This window comes from Rhinichthys klamathensis, unplaced genomic scaffold (genome assembly GCF_029890125.1).
Source record: "Rhinichthys klamathensis goyatoka isolate OS25496 unplaced genomic scaffold, OSU_Roscu_1.1 h1tg000109l_1, whole genome shotgun sequence".
Taxonomy (NCBI): domain Eukaryota; kingdom Metazoa; phylum Chordata; class Actinopteri; order Cypriniformes; family Leuciscidae; genus Rhinichthys; species Rhinichthys klamathensis.
Genome location: NW_026606647.1, coordinates 3,521,183 through 3,537,812, shown reverse-complemented (window position 1 = coordinate 3,537,812; position 16,630 = coordinate 3,521,183). Strand labels below are relative to the sequence as shown.

The 16,630-nt window shown below is 38.1% G+C and overlaps 1 protein-coding gene across 1 annotated transcript; it reads left to right on the top strand.

Annotated features, from left to right (window-relative positions):
• Positions 1-358: 358 nt before the first annotated feature.
• stk35l (serine/threonine kinase 35, like) lies at positions 359-8,873 on the top strand. The gene is made up of 3 exons (XM_056253943.1): positions 359-988; positions 4,754-5,509; positions 8,420-8,873. The coding sequence occupies exons 1-2, from the start codon at positions 526-528 to the stop codon at positions 5,476-5,478; spliced, it is 1,188 nt and encodes a 395-aa protein (XP_056109918.1). The 5' UTR covers positions 359-525; the 3' UTR covers positions 5,479-5,509; positions 8,420-8,873.
• Positions 8,874-16,630: the final 7,757 nt, after the last annotated feature.

Below are 16,630 nucleotides of genomic sequence, written 5' to 3'. Positions count from 1 at the left end.
GTCAAATGGAGTAACATAACTTCTAACTTCTTGAATAAATATATTTTTTTTTTTTAAAGAAAAAAGAATGCAATAAATAATACCTTTAAAATGCTTGAAAACGTTTGATTTTATGTAGCCTAGCCTGTGTAAATGGTATAAGCGACGCTAATCCATTTTCAAATGCACGAAACTAACATAAATACAAAGAAATAATACAATATTTGGATCACCTCAACATTTTAACACCACTGATTTAACGTACCAAAATAGGCGTTTACATTGCATTGCACGTGTGTTCTCATAGGTCAGGAATCCCCCATGTACAGGAAAGTGGGATGATCCAGTCAAGTTCTCACTTCATTCAAGGTTCATTCAGTTCAGACTAGAAGCTTGACTGTGATTGAATCACGAGACCCCACTGTTACTGTATGATAAAAATGCAGATGTCAAAGAATATTTAAGAGTTGCTGAACGTCCTCAAGATCTAGAAATATGAACGCGGAAGATATTTCAAAACGCACGCACAAAACGTGAGGAGGCGGGATGGATGGAAAGAACAGAGAGCGGCAACGGACACGGAACGCTTGCAACAGAACCGAAAGCGCCAGTGTCCTGCGCTCGCTCAGCGTCGACAACATAGACGACAATGAGACAATGGGAGACGAGTTGGACCGGGGTAAACATTGTGGTCTTGAACGGCGGCTTTTTGCTCCGCGGTACAGCTTGCTTCGTGAAGTTGGCAGGGGCAGTTATGGCGTTGTGTACGAAGCCATTGCCCGTAAATCAGGTGCGAGAGTGGCGGTGAAGAAGCTGCGCTGTGACGCGCCTGAGAATGTGGAGTTGGCGCTGGCGGAGTTTTGGGCTTTGACCAGCCTGGAGAAACGCCACGAGAATGTGGTGCAGCTGGAGGAGTGTGTGCTCCAGAGGAACGGGGTGGCCCAAAAAATGAGCCATGGCAATAAGCGTTCAAAGCAGTATTTGAGGTTGGTGGAGACCTCGTTGAAAGGTAAGTTAAGATGTTTGTTCTAGAAGGTCAGTGGTGGAAGAATGGTTTGTCACAAGCTAACAGTAGCTTTTGTTTGTGACAGTTCATTCATTTGGTAGAAATGACATTTTGGCCATTCAAAAGCTGAATCATGTAAATTTTGAGTAATTTTTCATTGTAATCTGAAACAAAACCGGTTAGAATCCATTGTTTGGCATTGAGTCATATGACGTTCGGCCGATGACACCGGACGTTTATAATGCGCATGTCTTTGTTCTAGATTAAGATTGTTTACATTTTATGTAAGAATGTGGTAAATGTCGGTCATATTTGCCCTCCCCCACCCTCCTCTCGGTTATGAAACTCTTGAGTTTGGAAGTGGGGGAGGTGCTGGTGTTTGGGGTCAAACCTTCTCCACACTCTCTATCCCGGGTTAGAACAATGAAGGAAGTTTGATTCCTTACATGACAACTGTGTAAATTATCTTATAAACGAAAAAGAGACAGTGGTGATTTAGGTCAGATAATCGAGGCCAATTCGATTTGAATGTGTTGGGCTGTCGTCTTTGTGTGACTGCTTTCACATGTAGATCTGAATCATGATGTAGGTTTTTGTACTGTATAATAGCCTACTAGTGTTTCTAGAGGCATTTGCTTGGAAGCTGTTGGTCTAGTCTATATTTACATGGAAGTGAAAGTAGGAAGAGATGTTTAACTTCTATATGGGCTGTATGCTGTGAATAAATAAATTATTTTAAGTGCTTCAAAAAGGGTAGTCTCTGATGGGTAAACAAGACAGTAGGCATGGATTTAGACTTGTTTTAGATTAAGTTTTCAGTCTTAAATATAGCAAAGTGATTATAAAAACGGTGGTCTTACTCAAGTGTTGCTGTAGTGAACAGTTTTTGTTTAAATGATTGTATGTATCTGAAAATGATGGCTTAAAAGCTCCTGGTTATGTGAAAATAACAAAGTCCCACTCCCAACTCTTCAACCAGTCAAGCAAGGGGTTTTACCTCTTGCTTAAATAACAGGTGTTTTGTTACAGATGCAGTCAGTAATTTTTGTTTTACTCAAATTTATGTATTTTGAGTCACTGCAACTTCTGGTGCAGCACAGTGTATGGAATTTGTGAGACAATAAAACACTAAATTAAATCTTGAGGAAGATTCTCACAACAGGACAACGCAATATTGAGACAATCCACCTTCATGCTAAAGTTATTACTAAAACATTGTACCTATATGAAGTCTCTACTAACGAGCTGATGAGTTGAAACGTGTGTTTGATTAGGGAGACATACAAAATGTCCAGAGTTGGGGGTACTCCAGGACCTGGGTTGGGAATCACTGCTTTAAGCCAGGCATTGAGGCATACACTGATTTTCGTCCAAATTTGAGCTGATTTCTAAGTCATATTTAGAGCCTGGGACACACCAAGCCGTCAAAGAAATTATTGGCCGAATATGGCATTTTCGCGTCAATAACGAACACAGCAGTCATTTTAACGTTCCTAAATCCGAACCGCTGAAGACGCAGTGGCTGAGTTTGTTTTCGAAGGGAATATTCCCCACGAGCAACGTCAATGCTTTCATATTTGCGCGAATCATTTCTCACCAGACTGCTTTATAAACGAGGGTCAGTATAAAGCTGGTTTTGCTAAGAAGCTGCTCCTGGACCGGTACCAACTATTTGTGTTCCTGCTGAACCTCCAAAATAACTGAAGTGAGTGTAACGTTTTATTAATCTTTGCAAATCGCTAGATGTACGCTTCACAATGAATGCGTCTAAGGTTTACACTCAGGGTACATTACGGCATGTTTTCTATGTACCACGTTCTCAATATAATTCATAATCCCACGTCTATAATGAACAACGCGTTATGGTTATTGTGTTACAAACAGTGTACACAGAACAGAGAGGCGGGGTGAGCAAAGCTCATTATCATTTAAAGTCATATGCACTGAAACGGCGTGCTGAAAACAGAGCTGTTTTTGACCAGGTAAAAAAAACTTTGACCAGTGTTTTCTTACAATACTAATGAGAATTTTTAATTAAAGTATATTACAAAGTTTTAATTTAGACTCTAAAGAATCATATTAGCTTGTACAAAAATGGCATTATATGACCCCTTTAAGAAATATTTGCATATATGCTGTATACAAAATGTATATCATATATAAATATTTTATATATAAGAAATGTGTCTTAAATATAAACAGACATATGTGTGTGTATTTATATATACAAAATAATTATACACAGTACACACACATATTATGTAAACACAAACTTTTATTTTGGATGCGATTAATCGTTGCCCTGCACATTTTTTGTAACTATGCGAGTGGAACCGCTTCTCAAGGCACAAGCGAATGGGTCCCACATGTTTATTTCACATGTATATTGTGAGCAGTCAAGTCGCAGCTCGACTATCGGACCATATAGTGCACATAAATCGTGAGCTTTGGCTTTACATTGCATGCGATTTACTCGTACATTGAGAGATGGTATTTAACAAAAACATTGCTGAAATCGCAGTGTATGCCTGGCTTTAGACTTTTTTTGTGGTGTTGTGATGATAGCACCCTTACCTTTGAAAAAGAACTGTGTGATACACAAATGTGTTTTATTTATATTTGCAGCAGCATGTGCAGATTCAGGTAATGCTTGCTCAACAGACACGGGTAACGATTCAAATAAAACCCGAGAAAAGCACAGGACCACGTTTATAATTACATTAAGGCGCTTTGGCTTGTATCAGGAAATACAAGTCAGTCTTTGTTGTTCATATGGGAGCTAGTCCAGTCCTGTGAGAAGAAACCAAAATGGCTTCAAACTGGTTCCACAGCAATTCAGCCTCTGAAACTGACAAAGCAATTCTTCCATTAACGCTTTCCATTGCATTAACTCCTCCTTTTGTCTAGTGCTCTCATTCTCTCACCTTTTAAAATGTTTACTTTAATGTTATATGCCAGGTTTTGCCACAGTCTTTGTTCCTGTGTTGTTGTTTTTTTCTTTTCCTAAAGCAGAAGGTTGGGGCGTTACATAGTGAAGGGCCAACCCCTTCTTTAAAAGCCTAAAGTTTAACTCAAAGTCCCTTTAAGACAAATCGGTTCACTTGACGGCCATTTTCATAACACCCTGGGCAGCTATTTCCAGGCATGCATGTACAGCTCACACTACTTGAATGAAAAAGATTAAAACCTTTGTAATAATTTGTCAAAGTAACATTTCAATTACACATTTCAAATCAGCAATTTGACAACAATGGTGTCCTAAATTGTGCCAATCTAGAGTATACAAAGAAAAAGAGGATTGGCTCTTTTAACTGCACAGCAATACATAAAAGAGGATTGGTGCTTTAAACTGTAAGCCGAAAATGCAGCTCCCATATTGAGCATTACAATTTCTCCCATTCATTAATGAGTGGACCTTCTCTGCCTTACAAAGTCTCCGGTTTGTTACAGCCACAATTTAATGCCTGCAGAGGCATGTGGAAAGGAACATTCTCATTTTATAGAGTATTTCATCAATATTTTTTGTCTGTTTAATGCAACTTGTAGGAGTGCATTAACATCAATGACAAAAAAAACTAAAATCATGCACTAAAAGTCACAGAAAGTCCTTAACCAACTATTTCTAGTTTATACCATTTATGTAAAAATTAAGTAATTTAAATTGAAAATGATCATTGTTGTTGAATTCCCATTGTTTTGTGAAAATGTTAACTGATTTGAACACACTCAATTATATTAATCTCTAGGTGTATTTTTGTGTAATTTCAGGTGAGCGTGTATTGTCATGTCCTGATGAGCCCTGCTACCTCTGGTTTGTAATGGAGTTCTGCGAGGGAGGGGATCTGAATCAGTTCATCCTGTCTCGTCAGCCCGATCCCTGCACCAATGCCAGCTTCATGATGCAGCTGAGCAGCGCTGTGGCATTCCTGCATCAAAACAACATTGTTCACAGAGACCTTAAACCAGATAATATCCTCATTTCGCAGCGTTCTGGCACACCCGTGTTGAAAGTGGCTGATTTTGGACTGAGCAAAGTTTGTGCTGGTATTGGTGCCGGAGTACGGGAACCAGAGGAGGGACGAGACAAAAACAAGAATAGTGTTAACATCAACAAGTTCTGGCTGTCATCGGCATGCGGCTCGGACTTTTACATGGCACCGGAGGTGTGGGAAGGGCATTACACAGCCAAAGCAGACATTTTTGCTCTGGGCATTATCATCTGGGCCATGATCGAGAGAATCACGTTCATTGACGCTGAATCAAAGAGGGAACTGCTTGGGACGTATGTGCGGCAGGGTTCTGACATTGTCCCGGTTGGAGAGGCGCTTCTGGAGAACCCAAAGATGGTGTTGAGTATTCCCCAGCGCAGACGCTCACACATGTCCGAGGCGCTCCGGAAACTTTTGCAGGACATGCTGGCCGTCAATCCTCAGGACCGACCAGACGCATTAGAGCTACACAACAGAATGGGAAAGGTCACGTGTGCAGCGTAAAATCTGAACTTTGACCTGAATGCACACACAGGTATGTCTTTGCCAGTGACGTTTCCATAAATGTACAGATATGGTTGTTTTTGGCTTTTATGTTTTTGTGTGAAGATTCCTGTTTCCAGTAATAGCAGCTAATAACAATACTATTAAAGCTCTATTTCTTGAGGAGCACTTTGCCATTAAAGAGTGCATTTTGGAGTGATCTGATGTGTGTGTGCGGCTGTGCGCACATGTAACGGTTTTTAGGGCTTTTTAAAGTTGTTTTTAACAAATTAGTCTTAAGTTTATAACATTTGGCAGGGCATTTAATGGTGATATCAGCCAGAATTTTAATATTGATGCATCCATAACATCATCATCTGTATTTCCACACGACTGTCCCAGGGGTGTGGTTATTTTGATGAGTTACCGGGGTGGAAAAAAATATGACGTGTATATATTCTAGGTTTTGAATCTAAGTAAAACCATGCACACGTCTGCATCATAAGTAATACATTACAATAAGTTAAGTTGGTTGTATTATATATTATTATATGTATGTATTTTATATATATATATATATATATATGGATTATGGATAACATCTTCATTGTCTTTCCACAGCAATGTGGGATAAATTGCCAGTTGTTTCTGTTCTTTTTACTTATTACTAGTGTTATGTGTTTTGACAGGACTCTATCATGATGTGATTCTTTCTCAGATGTTCAGAGAGCTCCTGTTGGCGTGCTATAAGAGCCTCTTTTGTTTTTAAAAGTGTATGCTGGAATAGCTGTTACACAACCACACCCATTCACCACTACCCCTCCTCTAACACTCCCCATCCCTTCTTCTCTCTCTCTCTTTTCCATACCCTTTGCCCCGGGGGACAGTGCTCATCAGGCAGACCAGGAGACTGGGAGTTGTTCCTAGTTCAAAGATGGAAAGATTTTTGTTTTGACATGCCACACACAACTGACAGTTCCTTGCAGAGACCATAATTTAGACAGGTAGTTGTGCAGCATTAGGGATGCACAATATGCAGTATTTGATTTAAATATCGACTTTTTAGTGCTTAGTAACTATAGCATTAATATAATTTAACAGTGTATTGATATTGACCACACTTTTAATATCTGCACGTCATTCATTTATTTTCATAGTAAAACTGCTAAATGGTTTGTTTTTAAGTTGGATTGGTTCAACATAGCATTTAAAATGATGTATTTTAGTTGAATATCAGTCAGTTAAATATTATTGTGTGTTAATGAATATGAAAGGCAGGAGGGCTCGTGAGTTCCCCAGCCATTATGAGGACATTACAGCTGTCTGCTTCTCCCTCCAGTCGTCTTTTGTTGACCATCCCCCTCTCCTTCTCCTACCGTTGCAACATTCAAAGCGGAATAGAATACTGCATGCATGGAGCCTCTTGGATAATTTGCTCTCTGACAGTGGTGTGTATGTGTGGGACGTGAGAGAGGGTGGGTTTGCTCCCGAAACAGCGTGTGGTTTGTAGTTCGAGTGACTGCAGCGGGGCTTTAATAGCTATTCCTGACTCAGCATATAGTTTGAGCCGCAGGATATGAGGAGGAGGGGTGAGGTCTTTACACTGTATGCAGCTGAGATCAAGCTGCACTCATGCTGATTAATGACAGATAGCCTGCAAAGACTTTTAGTGTTTGTGTTGTGTTTGAATGCTTGTAAATCTGGTTACTCAACAAGCAATCTGAGATTTTGACCCATTTGAGGCATTATGCAACTCCATCATGACATCACCACTCCTGTGTTTTTTTTAGCCTGTCACTCAAAAGATAGAAAATGCATGGCCCCTCTTTTCTTTTTCTCTTTCTTTTTCTTTTTCTATTTTTGTGAAAAGTTTTTTTTTTTTCTCGTCTTGGTTCCTATGGTCAGTGGAAAACCTGGAAATATCAGGGAATCATGATATTTTTGGGGGGGGGGTGAATTTTTTATTTACATTTTTATTATATATATATATATATATATATATATATTTTATAAAGACATTTAATTGGATGGGAATTGCTGTTTTTGAATCCTTACCCAGTAGCAGGGCTGCCCTCGGGCCTTGACTAGTAGTCGTTCATTTAAGCGATTTCGTCGACTAATCGCACGTTTACATTAAAAAGCCATAAATCATAATAATGAGCCTTTAATTGCCTATAGCTATATAATTTCTGTGTTTTCGGCTGCAGAGATTAAGTCGACGGTGCTGACTCATCTCCGCAGTAGTGTACGCATATATGCACGTTTCACACGGATTACATAATCTGAGAATATTTGTTTTCCACTTGAATTGGTTAATTTAAAAGTAGATATTTCAAGCTTTCTATAGATATATTTCTCATGTCTGTGAGGCAAGTATACACTGAGTTTCCATTCATTTTTGTGACGTGCTCAAGTTCACCGAGACCGAGATGACAGAAATCGCATCCTGATTGTTTTCATTATTTTACAAAAGCACAACATTTTGTTGTTATTGTGAGTTTACGGACATAAAGATAGACCCTTTACAGTTTGCATTACTCTTATCTCTATGACCAAAAATGACGGGAGTATTTTAAATTAAAAACAAGTGATGGCGCCTGTATGTCATTCAGTAAGCGCTCCACTTGTAAAGTTGCTACTACTTGCATGTTTCAAGTGATAAGCCATATTTGAGGTCGATGAATGGTAGGCATTTTGGATTTCCTGTTGTTAACAATCTGTCCATCACGGACTGTGATTTTGCCACTTCCTGTGGAGGATTTTTTTTTTCCTGCGACTAACCATCTAATAAAATTTTGGACAACCAAGCCACTTCAAGTCGATTATTAGGGGGCAGCCTTATGCAGTAGTAATCATGAATGACTGAAAAATCATGAAAATGAATTGATCAAAAATGTGTGACTATTTTAAGTACCAATTCTAATGACTTGATGTTGTTTGTTTTTCTTTTCGTTCTTTTTAGGTTTTCCCTTTCCACATCAGCCCAGAAGGGGCCACATTGCTTGGACAACTGTGAATCTTCCATTGCTGATTTAATGTGAAGAGTACGAAGTGCTCAACTTGAACATTAATACAAACTTTCAACTGACCTTTCACTTTTTTTGTTTACAGTAGTGATTTAAACGAATCATTGAGCAAGCCCAGAAGTGTTCAGCCTAACTCATCATCAGTTACGTCACTAAAAGTGAAGTAAAGCTAAAAACAATGTTGTGATACAGTGAGTACAATCAAGCTAAAACAAGCAAGCTCTTTATTAGTCTTACTGAAGGACTAGGACTCTAAAATTGTTCATGGAGCTTCCCTAGTTGCTCATATTCTCATAACAATCTTTTGCCATAAATAAGTCAACAGAAGTATTTCAGTTATTTGATCAAGTTTTAAGGGCAGTAAACATTAAAGTTTTTTTTCAAGACATGTTTTTTATTTTATTTAATAAAAGATTAGACGCATAGATACTTGACTACATTTTGAGCTCAAGCGTCTACATATATATGCTCATCACATGTCACCAATCAAGCTTCATAGTCTTACACTTGTCCAACCAGTTGGCCTTACTTGAGTTAAAAATTAAACTCCACTGGACTTGATAATATTTATATTTGCTATGTCACATTGCAATAGCTGAAATTAGGATAATTAAAGACTAACTTTCAAAACTTGATTTTAAATTGCTAAATCTAAAATGCTCATCCTAAGCCTAAGCCCAGTATTGAGATTCCCCCCCTCCTTGGATGCAGATTTATTCTGGTGCCTTGAAGTCTAGTGATATTGAGATTTTCTTTTAGGTTGTTGTTTTGTTTTACAGCTTTATCTTTTAAACATGCAGTACATTCTCCAAGATTTTAATATTTAAACACTTTACATATTAGGCATGTGCAGTTTAACCATTTAGGTGCCAGTTTTACATTGTGTGAGATTATTATTTTTTTTGCCCAAAAAGATTGACTGATTCTGGTGTCCATTTATAATGCCCCTGTCAACTATGTAAAACCATGCGAACATCCCTACTGCACAGATACACTTATACAGTTTCACAGATTATTTGTTTTCGGACTTGGAAGAGAAGGTTATGGATTGATTATGAATATTTCCTTTTTGTTAGCTGATTACTTGGAATAGTTCTCAAAAACAGGATGGGAGCTTCATAGTGGTACCATTGGATTTTTTCATCCGCATCCTAAATGCTTCATAGAGAACAAGTTGGTGTGTCTGTGTGTGTTTGACTGTTTCCAAGTGTGATTTTGCTTGACAGTTTGTGTGTGCTATAGTTCTACCTCAGCACTCTTGTGTTTTAGTAACTACTTCACTAAATGAACTAGCAGTGCTTTCTGTTTTTTGGAGAAAATAGTAGTTCATGTTTTCCAGATGGTTTATTTATTTATATTTTTTTTGAATAATAAATCTATAATGTCAAGCTTTTAGTAACTTTATTCCCTTTTCTTTTTTACTGCTTATTGCTGTCTGCTGTAGAGGAAACTTGAGGCTTGTGAGATCAAAAAAAATTTCTTGTATTGAATCACCGTCAGGTTTTAAGGTGTTTTGAGTTGTAATATTCTGGGCCGTATGGTTCTTCACTTGGGAACAAAAAGGGTTCTGTTACTTTTTATATGTTCGCTTACATTTTCATTCTATTCAGGAAATGATTTTTGTTTTTAATGGGAGTTTTTTTTTTTTTTTTTTTTTTACGGCATTTTGAATGATTGTATGTTTAATGAGGGTCAGTTAATCCTGGTGAGAGTCGGTCAAATGTTTTTACATTTTCTTTATTGTACACTCAGTTACTCCTCTTTTCAGTTTGGATGTTTCAGAGGGTAGAAACTGAATTTTGTCATAGCAGTCAGACGGACCACAGTAGTAGACTGCACCTGCACTGAGGAGAGTGAACCAAGCATAATAGAAGATCACTTCCTGTTGTATCCTCTCTTTTGCTCAAATTATGTTGTTCTTTGTATTCCTTGTGGTCCAATTTTGACTGTTCAACGCACTCGTCTATGCAACCTTTCCTTCTCTGACACTGTGTGATGCTGCTCTGCTTAACTAGCCTCTTCAGACCTTGACGGTTTTGTTACTCTTTTGTGCTCATTTAATGACCTTTTTGTGCTTTTTGTGTGAAAGTCTGACTTTTTTAATGGACTTTCCTTTGTGTAAAGCACATTAGAGCTGTGTTGAAAGCTTCACTCTTTTGGGTGGCATCTCTTATTGTTTTGATGTTTTTGATCAATAAACCATGTAAAAGCATAACTTCTGTTGTTTTAATGTTTATGTTACTCTTTAAGATGACAATTTACAGAATACTATGCAGTTTTTCTAACAAATTTACATTTGAAGTTGTTTTAAAGGGTCAGTGTTGCAATTGCAAAAATAGTGCCATCCTGTCTATCATTGTTAGGACAAACAGGTATAAATTAAACTGAATAGATTAAAGATTGTTTGTTGTCGAAACATAATACTAGATGCTGTACAATATACCGTGATGAGACAAAACATTATGACCAGTCACAGGTGAAGCGATCTCCAAGACCACATATGACATATTAAGGTCTGGGTACTGGGCAGATTAATAAAGCAAACAAACAGTTCTTCTATTTAACATGTTGGATGCAGGAGAAATGAGCAGGAAATAAAGATCTGAGCCACAAGGGCCAAATTGTTATTTGGCAAGGCGACTAGGTCAGAGTATCTCTGAAAGTTGTGGGTTGCTACCAGTCAGCAGTGGTGAGAATTTGCCAACAGTGGTTCAAGGATGGACAAACCGGCGACAGGGTGTCTGGTCCGAGCAAACAGAAGTTCTACTGTGGCTCAAGTCACACACAAATTTTAATGATGTTATGGGAGGAATGTATCGCAACACACAGTACATCTACTCTAAAGCGCCTACAATGGACACTTGAGCATCAGAATTGGACCTTGGAGCAGTGGAAGGTGGTCGCCTGGTTCGATGAGTCCCTTTTTCTTTTACATCACGTGTACGTGTGCACCTGGGGAAGTGATGGCACTGTGGGACGACAAGCATGTGGAGGTGATGCTCTGGGCAGTGTTCTGGGTCCAGCTATTCATGTTGACGTAAATTTGACACATGCTTCCTAAACATTATTGCAGACCAACTACACCCCTTCATGACAATGGTATTCCCTGGTGGAAGTGACCTCTCTCAGCAGGATAAAGCACCCTTCCACACTGCACCCATTGTTCAGGAATGGTTTGAGAAACATGATGATCAAGGTGTTGCGCTGGCCTCAAAATTCCCCAGATCTCAATTCAATTGAGCATCTGTGGGATCAAAATGTTAGATTCACGGAGGCTCTATCTCGCAACCTACAGGACATGAAGGATCTGCTGCTAACGTCTTGGTGCCAGAAACCACAGAACACCTTCAGGGGTCTTGTAGAATCCATGCCTCGGCGGGTAGGCTCTGTTTTGGCTGCATGCGGAGGACCAACAGCATATGTGCTTGTTTAAGCCCTGACAGACAAAACATAAATCCTAATGTAATCCTTTAGTCCAGAGTCATGGTGATGTGACCGGACTTCAGTTTGATTTCCGCGGTCCGGCTACTAAACACTTGTCTGATTTTTGTCGCCTGATACCACAAACAGCCACATTATACTAATCAGTTCAGACAAGATAAATCCCCTCTTAAAACAAAGCGATCACCTTCCATAGACTGCTGTTATCCATTGCATTTGGCAGTCATGCGTGAGAGGACATTTTGTTCCCATACACTAACACCCAAACACCTGCCTGTTATACTGACAATATATGTTCTGACAATTTTGGGCCTAACCTACTGTCAGTTCTCACAATAAAAACTATTACTATGGTCGTGAAAAAATGCTAGGTATATTGGCTCCACCAAATGAGGAAAACATGTCTAATTGCTGCATATTTAAGCTTGGAATAATGACAAAAAAGAAAGAGTCTTGAAGAGCGCAAGCCAAGGAGACAGTGGGGAATGTGCAGTCTATGGTCATGGTATGCACTGGGGGAGGGTCTTCTGTTTGTGTGTTAATATGACGGCCGGGGGAGTCTATGTACTCGCTGACCCCGATGATGGAGGGAAAACAGCTTTATAAGGTCATTACATAACCATAAATGTGTGTCTTATGATGCTTTGTTGCTTGCTTCTCAACTAAACACCCTTTTAAATGTTTTATTAATACATGTATGTAATAAACATCACTTCATGTCTATTTCCTCATTTATATTGAATGTCTGTTTGAATGTCATATTAAGCGCTGTATGGCACATTAATTTTCAAAAGAATGATTTTTTTTTTTCTTTTACCATCTCTAATATATTTAATTGGTTTAAATAATGGTATAGTTGTGGTGGTAGTGTCCATAATGCACTAATCTGTAGGCTACTCATAATCATGTTTTGATTGTATCATGCTTCATTGATGAATTTTGGAACAATTAATATTTTGTGAATAAGCCTCTGCATTTATTTGATCAAAAATAAAGTAAAATCAGTAATATTGTGAAATGGTATTACAATTCAAAATAACTGTTTTCTATTTTAAAATGTGATGTATTCTTGTGATGGCAAAGCTTAATTTTCTGCAGCCATTAACATTAGTCTTCAGTGTTACCTGATCCTTCAGAAATCATTCTAATATGCTGATTTGGTGCTCAGTTGTTATCAATTATGATTATCAATTTTGAAAACAGTTTTTGAATGTTCCAAACATGTAATATATAAATAGCGCTTGTTTGATTGTTTGTGTCATATTAAACCATCAAACTTCCTAAAATAGTCTATATTTTTGACAAAATACAATTTGTTGAATAATTGAGTGATATCAGTGATATGTACATCTAGTTATGAAAGGTTTATTGAACTCGTTTACCAGTTTTTAAGGTTATTTCAGAATATAACAAACCTAAAACACAGACCAAGACATCACAACCATTTGGTCAAACTGAGACTTGAGACAATATATAATACAATATAATGTATAATATAGGCTACAATATACGTGCAGGCACATCATATGTTTTAAAAGTAATTTCATTCTTTTTTCTGGATTGATGAGTGGAAGAAGGGTTGTCTTTAAATAGGGTTGGATTAGTTAGAATCTATGGCTCACAGAGATACCATTAAACATTACTAAACTGACTGCTTATATATTTAAGGGTTCTACTTTTTCTGTGAAGGATTTTAGGAATCATTTATGCATTTCAGGTACCATGGAACAGGAGTCACTGGTATGAGTTTCTGGAAGCTTGTCGTAGAATGCGGCATCATGAATAATGCTTTACTGGATTTAGGTCACTCTAATAGAGTGACATCAGTGACGGGCACTGTCACGATAATTATCTGAATTATTATGGGTTGGTGGTGAGTTTAGATTGTCTACATGCAATCACAGAAAAAGATTCTAGATTAGAAATATGTTTGTGTGTGTATATATATATATATATATATATATATATATATATATATATATATATATATATATATATATATAATGAAACTGCTAACTGTCAAACTGAGCTTTATGATCAAAATAGATATGCAACCCATTTCAATAACTCTTGTGTCAGACTACTTACTAATTTAAGATGTCTAAATGACAGCATCAACTATTCTCAAGTTAGAAGGGGATTTGAGTAAAAGCAAACTTTGATTTAAAGCTTCAGGCAGAGAATGATTTATGGTTGGCAAACTTGACATTTATGAGAGCTTGAGCCTCAAGGAAACATAAAAGGGTGGTGAAAGCAGCTGTGCCAAGTGAAATATCTGATACACCGTGTTGACTCATTATTCTGTCTCACATCTTTAAAAGCTTCTGCACAAAGAGACATATCATCTAATTAGCAAATAGAAACTGTTGATTATGTAACACTGTACTGTTGAATCGAATGTTAAATAGGCTACAACCAAACATGCAGCCAATGTTAGCCTAGAGAGCGCACAAGAGAGTAACGATGTTTTTACAGTGGGCTAAATGTGTGATTTTTTCAATTAAATGTTTTATAGATGCAAAAAAATCACATTGCTTTCATAGTAAATAAACATACAATTCGATTAAAGATGATCATCGCTGCCTCCTTGTGGTGATGTTGGAGCAGTAGCCTACTAATGCTGTTTTTGTTTTGCTGTTGGTCAGGTAGTCTTTTTGAAGTTGACATGGAAGTTGCGATAGTCTTTTCTTTCCTATTGTGAGACGCTGAGACGGGTTCTCGAACAAGAAAAAAAAATGTAGGGCGGGACTTGATTTTGTCCATCGGGAATTGATTGGATCGTGAGTGACAGTTTTTCCTCACGGTCGCATACTTCCCTATAGGCAAAAAACAGTAGGCCTAAGTGACAAAATAAGTATGTTCAAATTCACAGTATAAAAGAGTAGGCAAAAAGTACCCGGATGACCTCTTCCAGAGAGATTTTGAAGTGTGCATACATTGGACACTTTACTATACTATCCCATGAGGCCAAGGGCGAGGATTTGTGAATGGCAATGAAGAGACGTCAATGGTAAGTGATACATGATAATGACAACATGGCGAATGTATGTCCAGTTTACATTCATACTATAGGATATAGAACATATGTTTTTAGTGGTCGTGAAATAATTAGCCAACTTATTCAAAATAAGTTCCTACTCAAGTATGGGGGGATCCCTTTTATGGGGTTCTGTTTGTGCCAAAAATGAGTCGACTGCTTTGTGCTTTGTACTACATATGTCCTTGTCAACAGTCATTGCCTAGTTGCAGATAAATTAGTATATGTTGATGTGTAGTGTTGTCAAAAATATCGATATTTCGATAAATATCGATACTGAAATATCTGAACGGTACCAATACTAATTTCCCGAAGTATCGATACTAGCCGAGCAGTCACTTTCACTTCTCTCAAAAGGCGCGTTGACAAACACCACACGTGACGCACTCGTCTCATTCGCTCTGGTTAAATAGCAAAAGTGAAGTGAATGGAAAGATGGCAAGGCCGCGCCCCCGCGACCGGCTTTGGTTGATTGATAAAGAACACCACGAGCGGGCATGTCGGAGAATAGCGCGGACACACGTAAAAAACACACCGCGAGCGGGCATGTCGGAGTCGGAGAATGGCGTGGACACGCGCTACACACCGCGAGCGGGCATGTAGGAGAATAGCGCGGACACGAGCTACACACCGCGAGCGGGCATGTCGGAGAATAACGTGGACACGCGAGATTGTTTGACTATCAATAATCCCTCACATCACTCATTTTTTTAAATTATTGTATAGGTGAAAACAGACTTAAGGAACAGGCTCCAGGGGTAGGCTACTATTTAGCAGCATATGCTCAGCATCAGGGGTGTTTGTTGTTTGGACAGACCTGCCCCCACTGCTAAAAAAAAAAATCCTCAAGGAAACACTGTAACTCTTCCCATTTGAACTTTTCTGAAACATTAACCAAGATGGCCTAGTATTGTTGTTGATAAGAGTCGGTGTTGTCTCGTTTTAATTCTTAAAGTTAACATAATCTGACTGAGGAATCTTAGACAAGTAAATATTGTAACTGTGGTAAAATGTAAATTAACTGGTGCCTATTTAACTTTATTCAAAAATTATTATTTAATTCTGCAATTTTCCTTCATTAGCTATTATCATCAATTTGATTACACAGATATTAATTAAACTAAACAGCTAGACAATGGCATCTCTAAATTCAATAATGACATGCAGGATTCAGACCGCATCATAGTACAGAAACTGCGCTAGTCAAAATTACAAATGATCTACTCTTAGCTTCTGACCAAGGCTGTATCTCAATACTAGTCCTACTTGATCTTAGCGCCGCGTTCGACACTATAGATCATAAAATACTCTTGGATCGACTACAAAACTACACTGGTGTTCAGGGACAGGCATTAAGCTGGTTTAGATCGTACTTATCTGACCGTTATCATTTTGTCTCTTTACACGGGGGAAAATCAAAGTTAACGTCAGTAGACTACGGAGTACCGCAAGGATCGGTGCTAGGCCCTCTGCTATTCTCAATATATATGCTGCCACTTGGTAATATTATAAGAAAACATGGAATTAATTTCCACTGTTATGCTGACGACACTCAATTATATATTTCATCACGACCAGATGAAAACATTACCTCATCTAAATTGACAGAATGTCTCAAAGATATAAAATGCTGGATGACGCGTAATTTCCTGCTATTAAATTCAGATAA

What these genes read in the sequence shown, in the direction of transcription:
- stk35l (XM_056253943.1), top strand. Translation starts at nt 526, where the DNA reads ATGGATGGAAAGAACAGAGAGCGGCAACGGACACGGAACGCTTGCAAC. An exon ending in GGTGGAGACCTCGTTGAAAG is followed by an intron (nt 989 to 4,753) that starts GTAAGTTAAGAT and finishes GTGTAATTTCAG; the next exon opens with GTGAGCGTGTATTGTCATGT.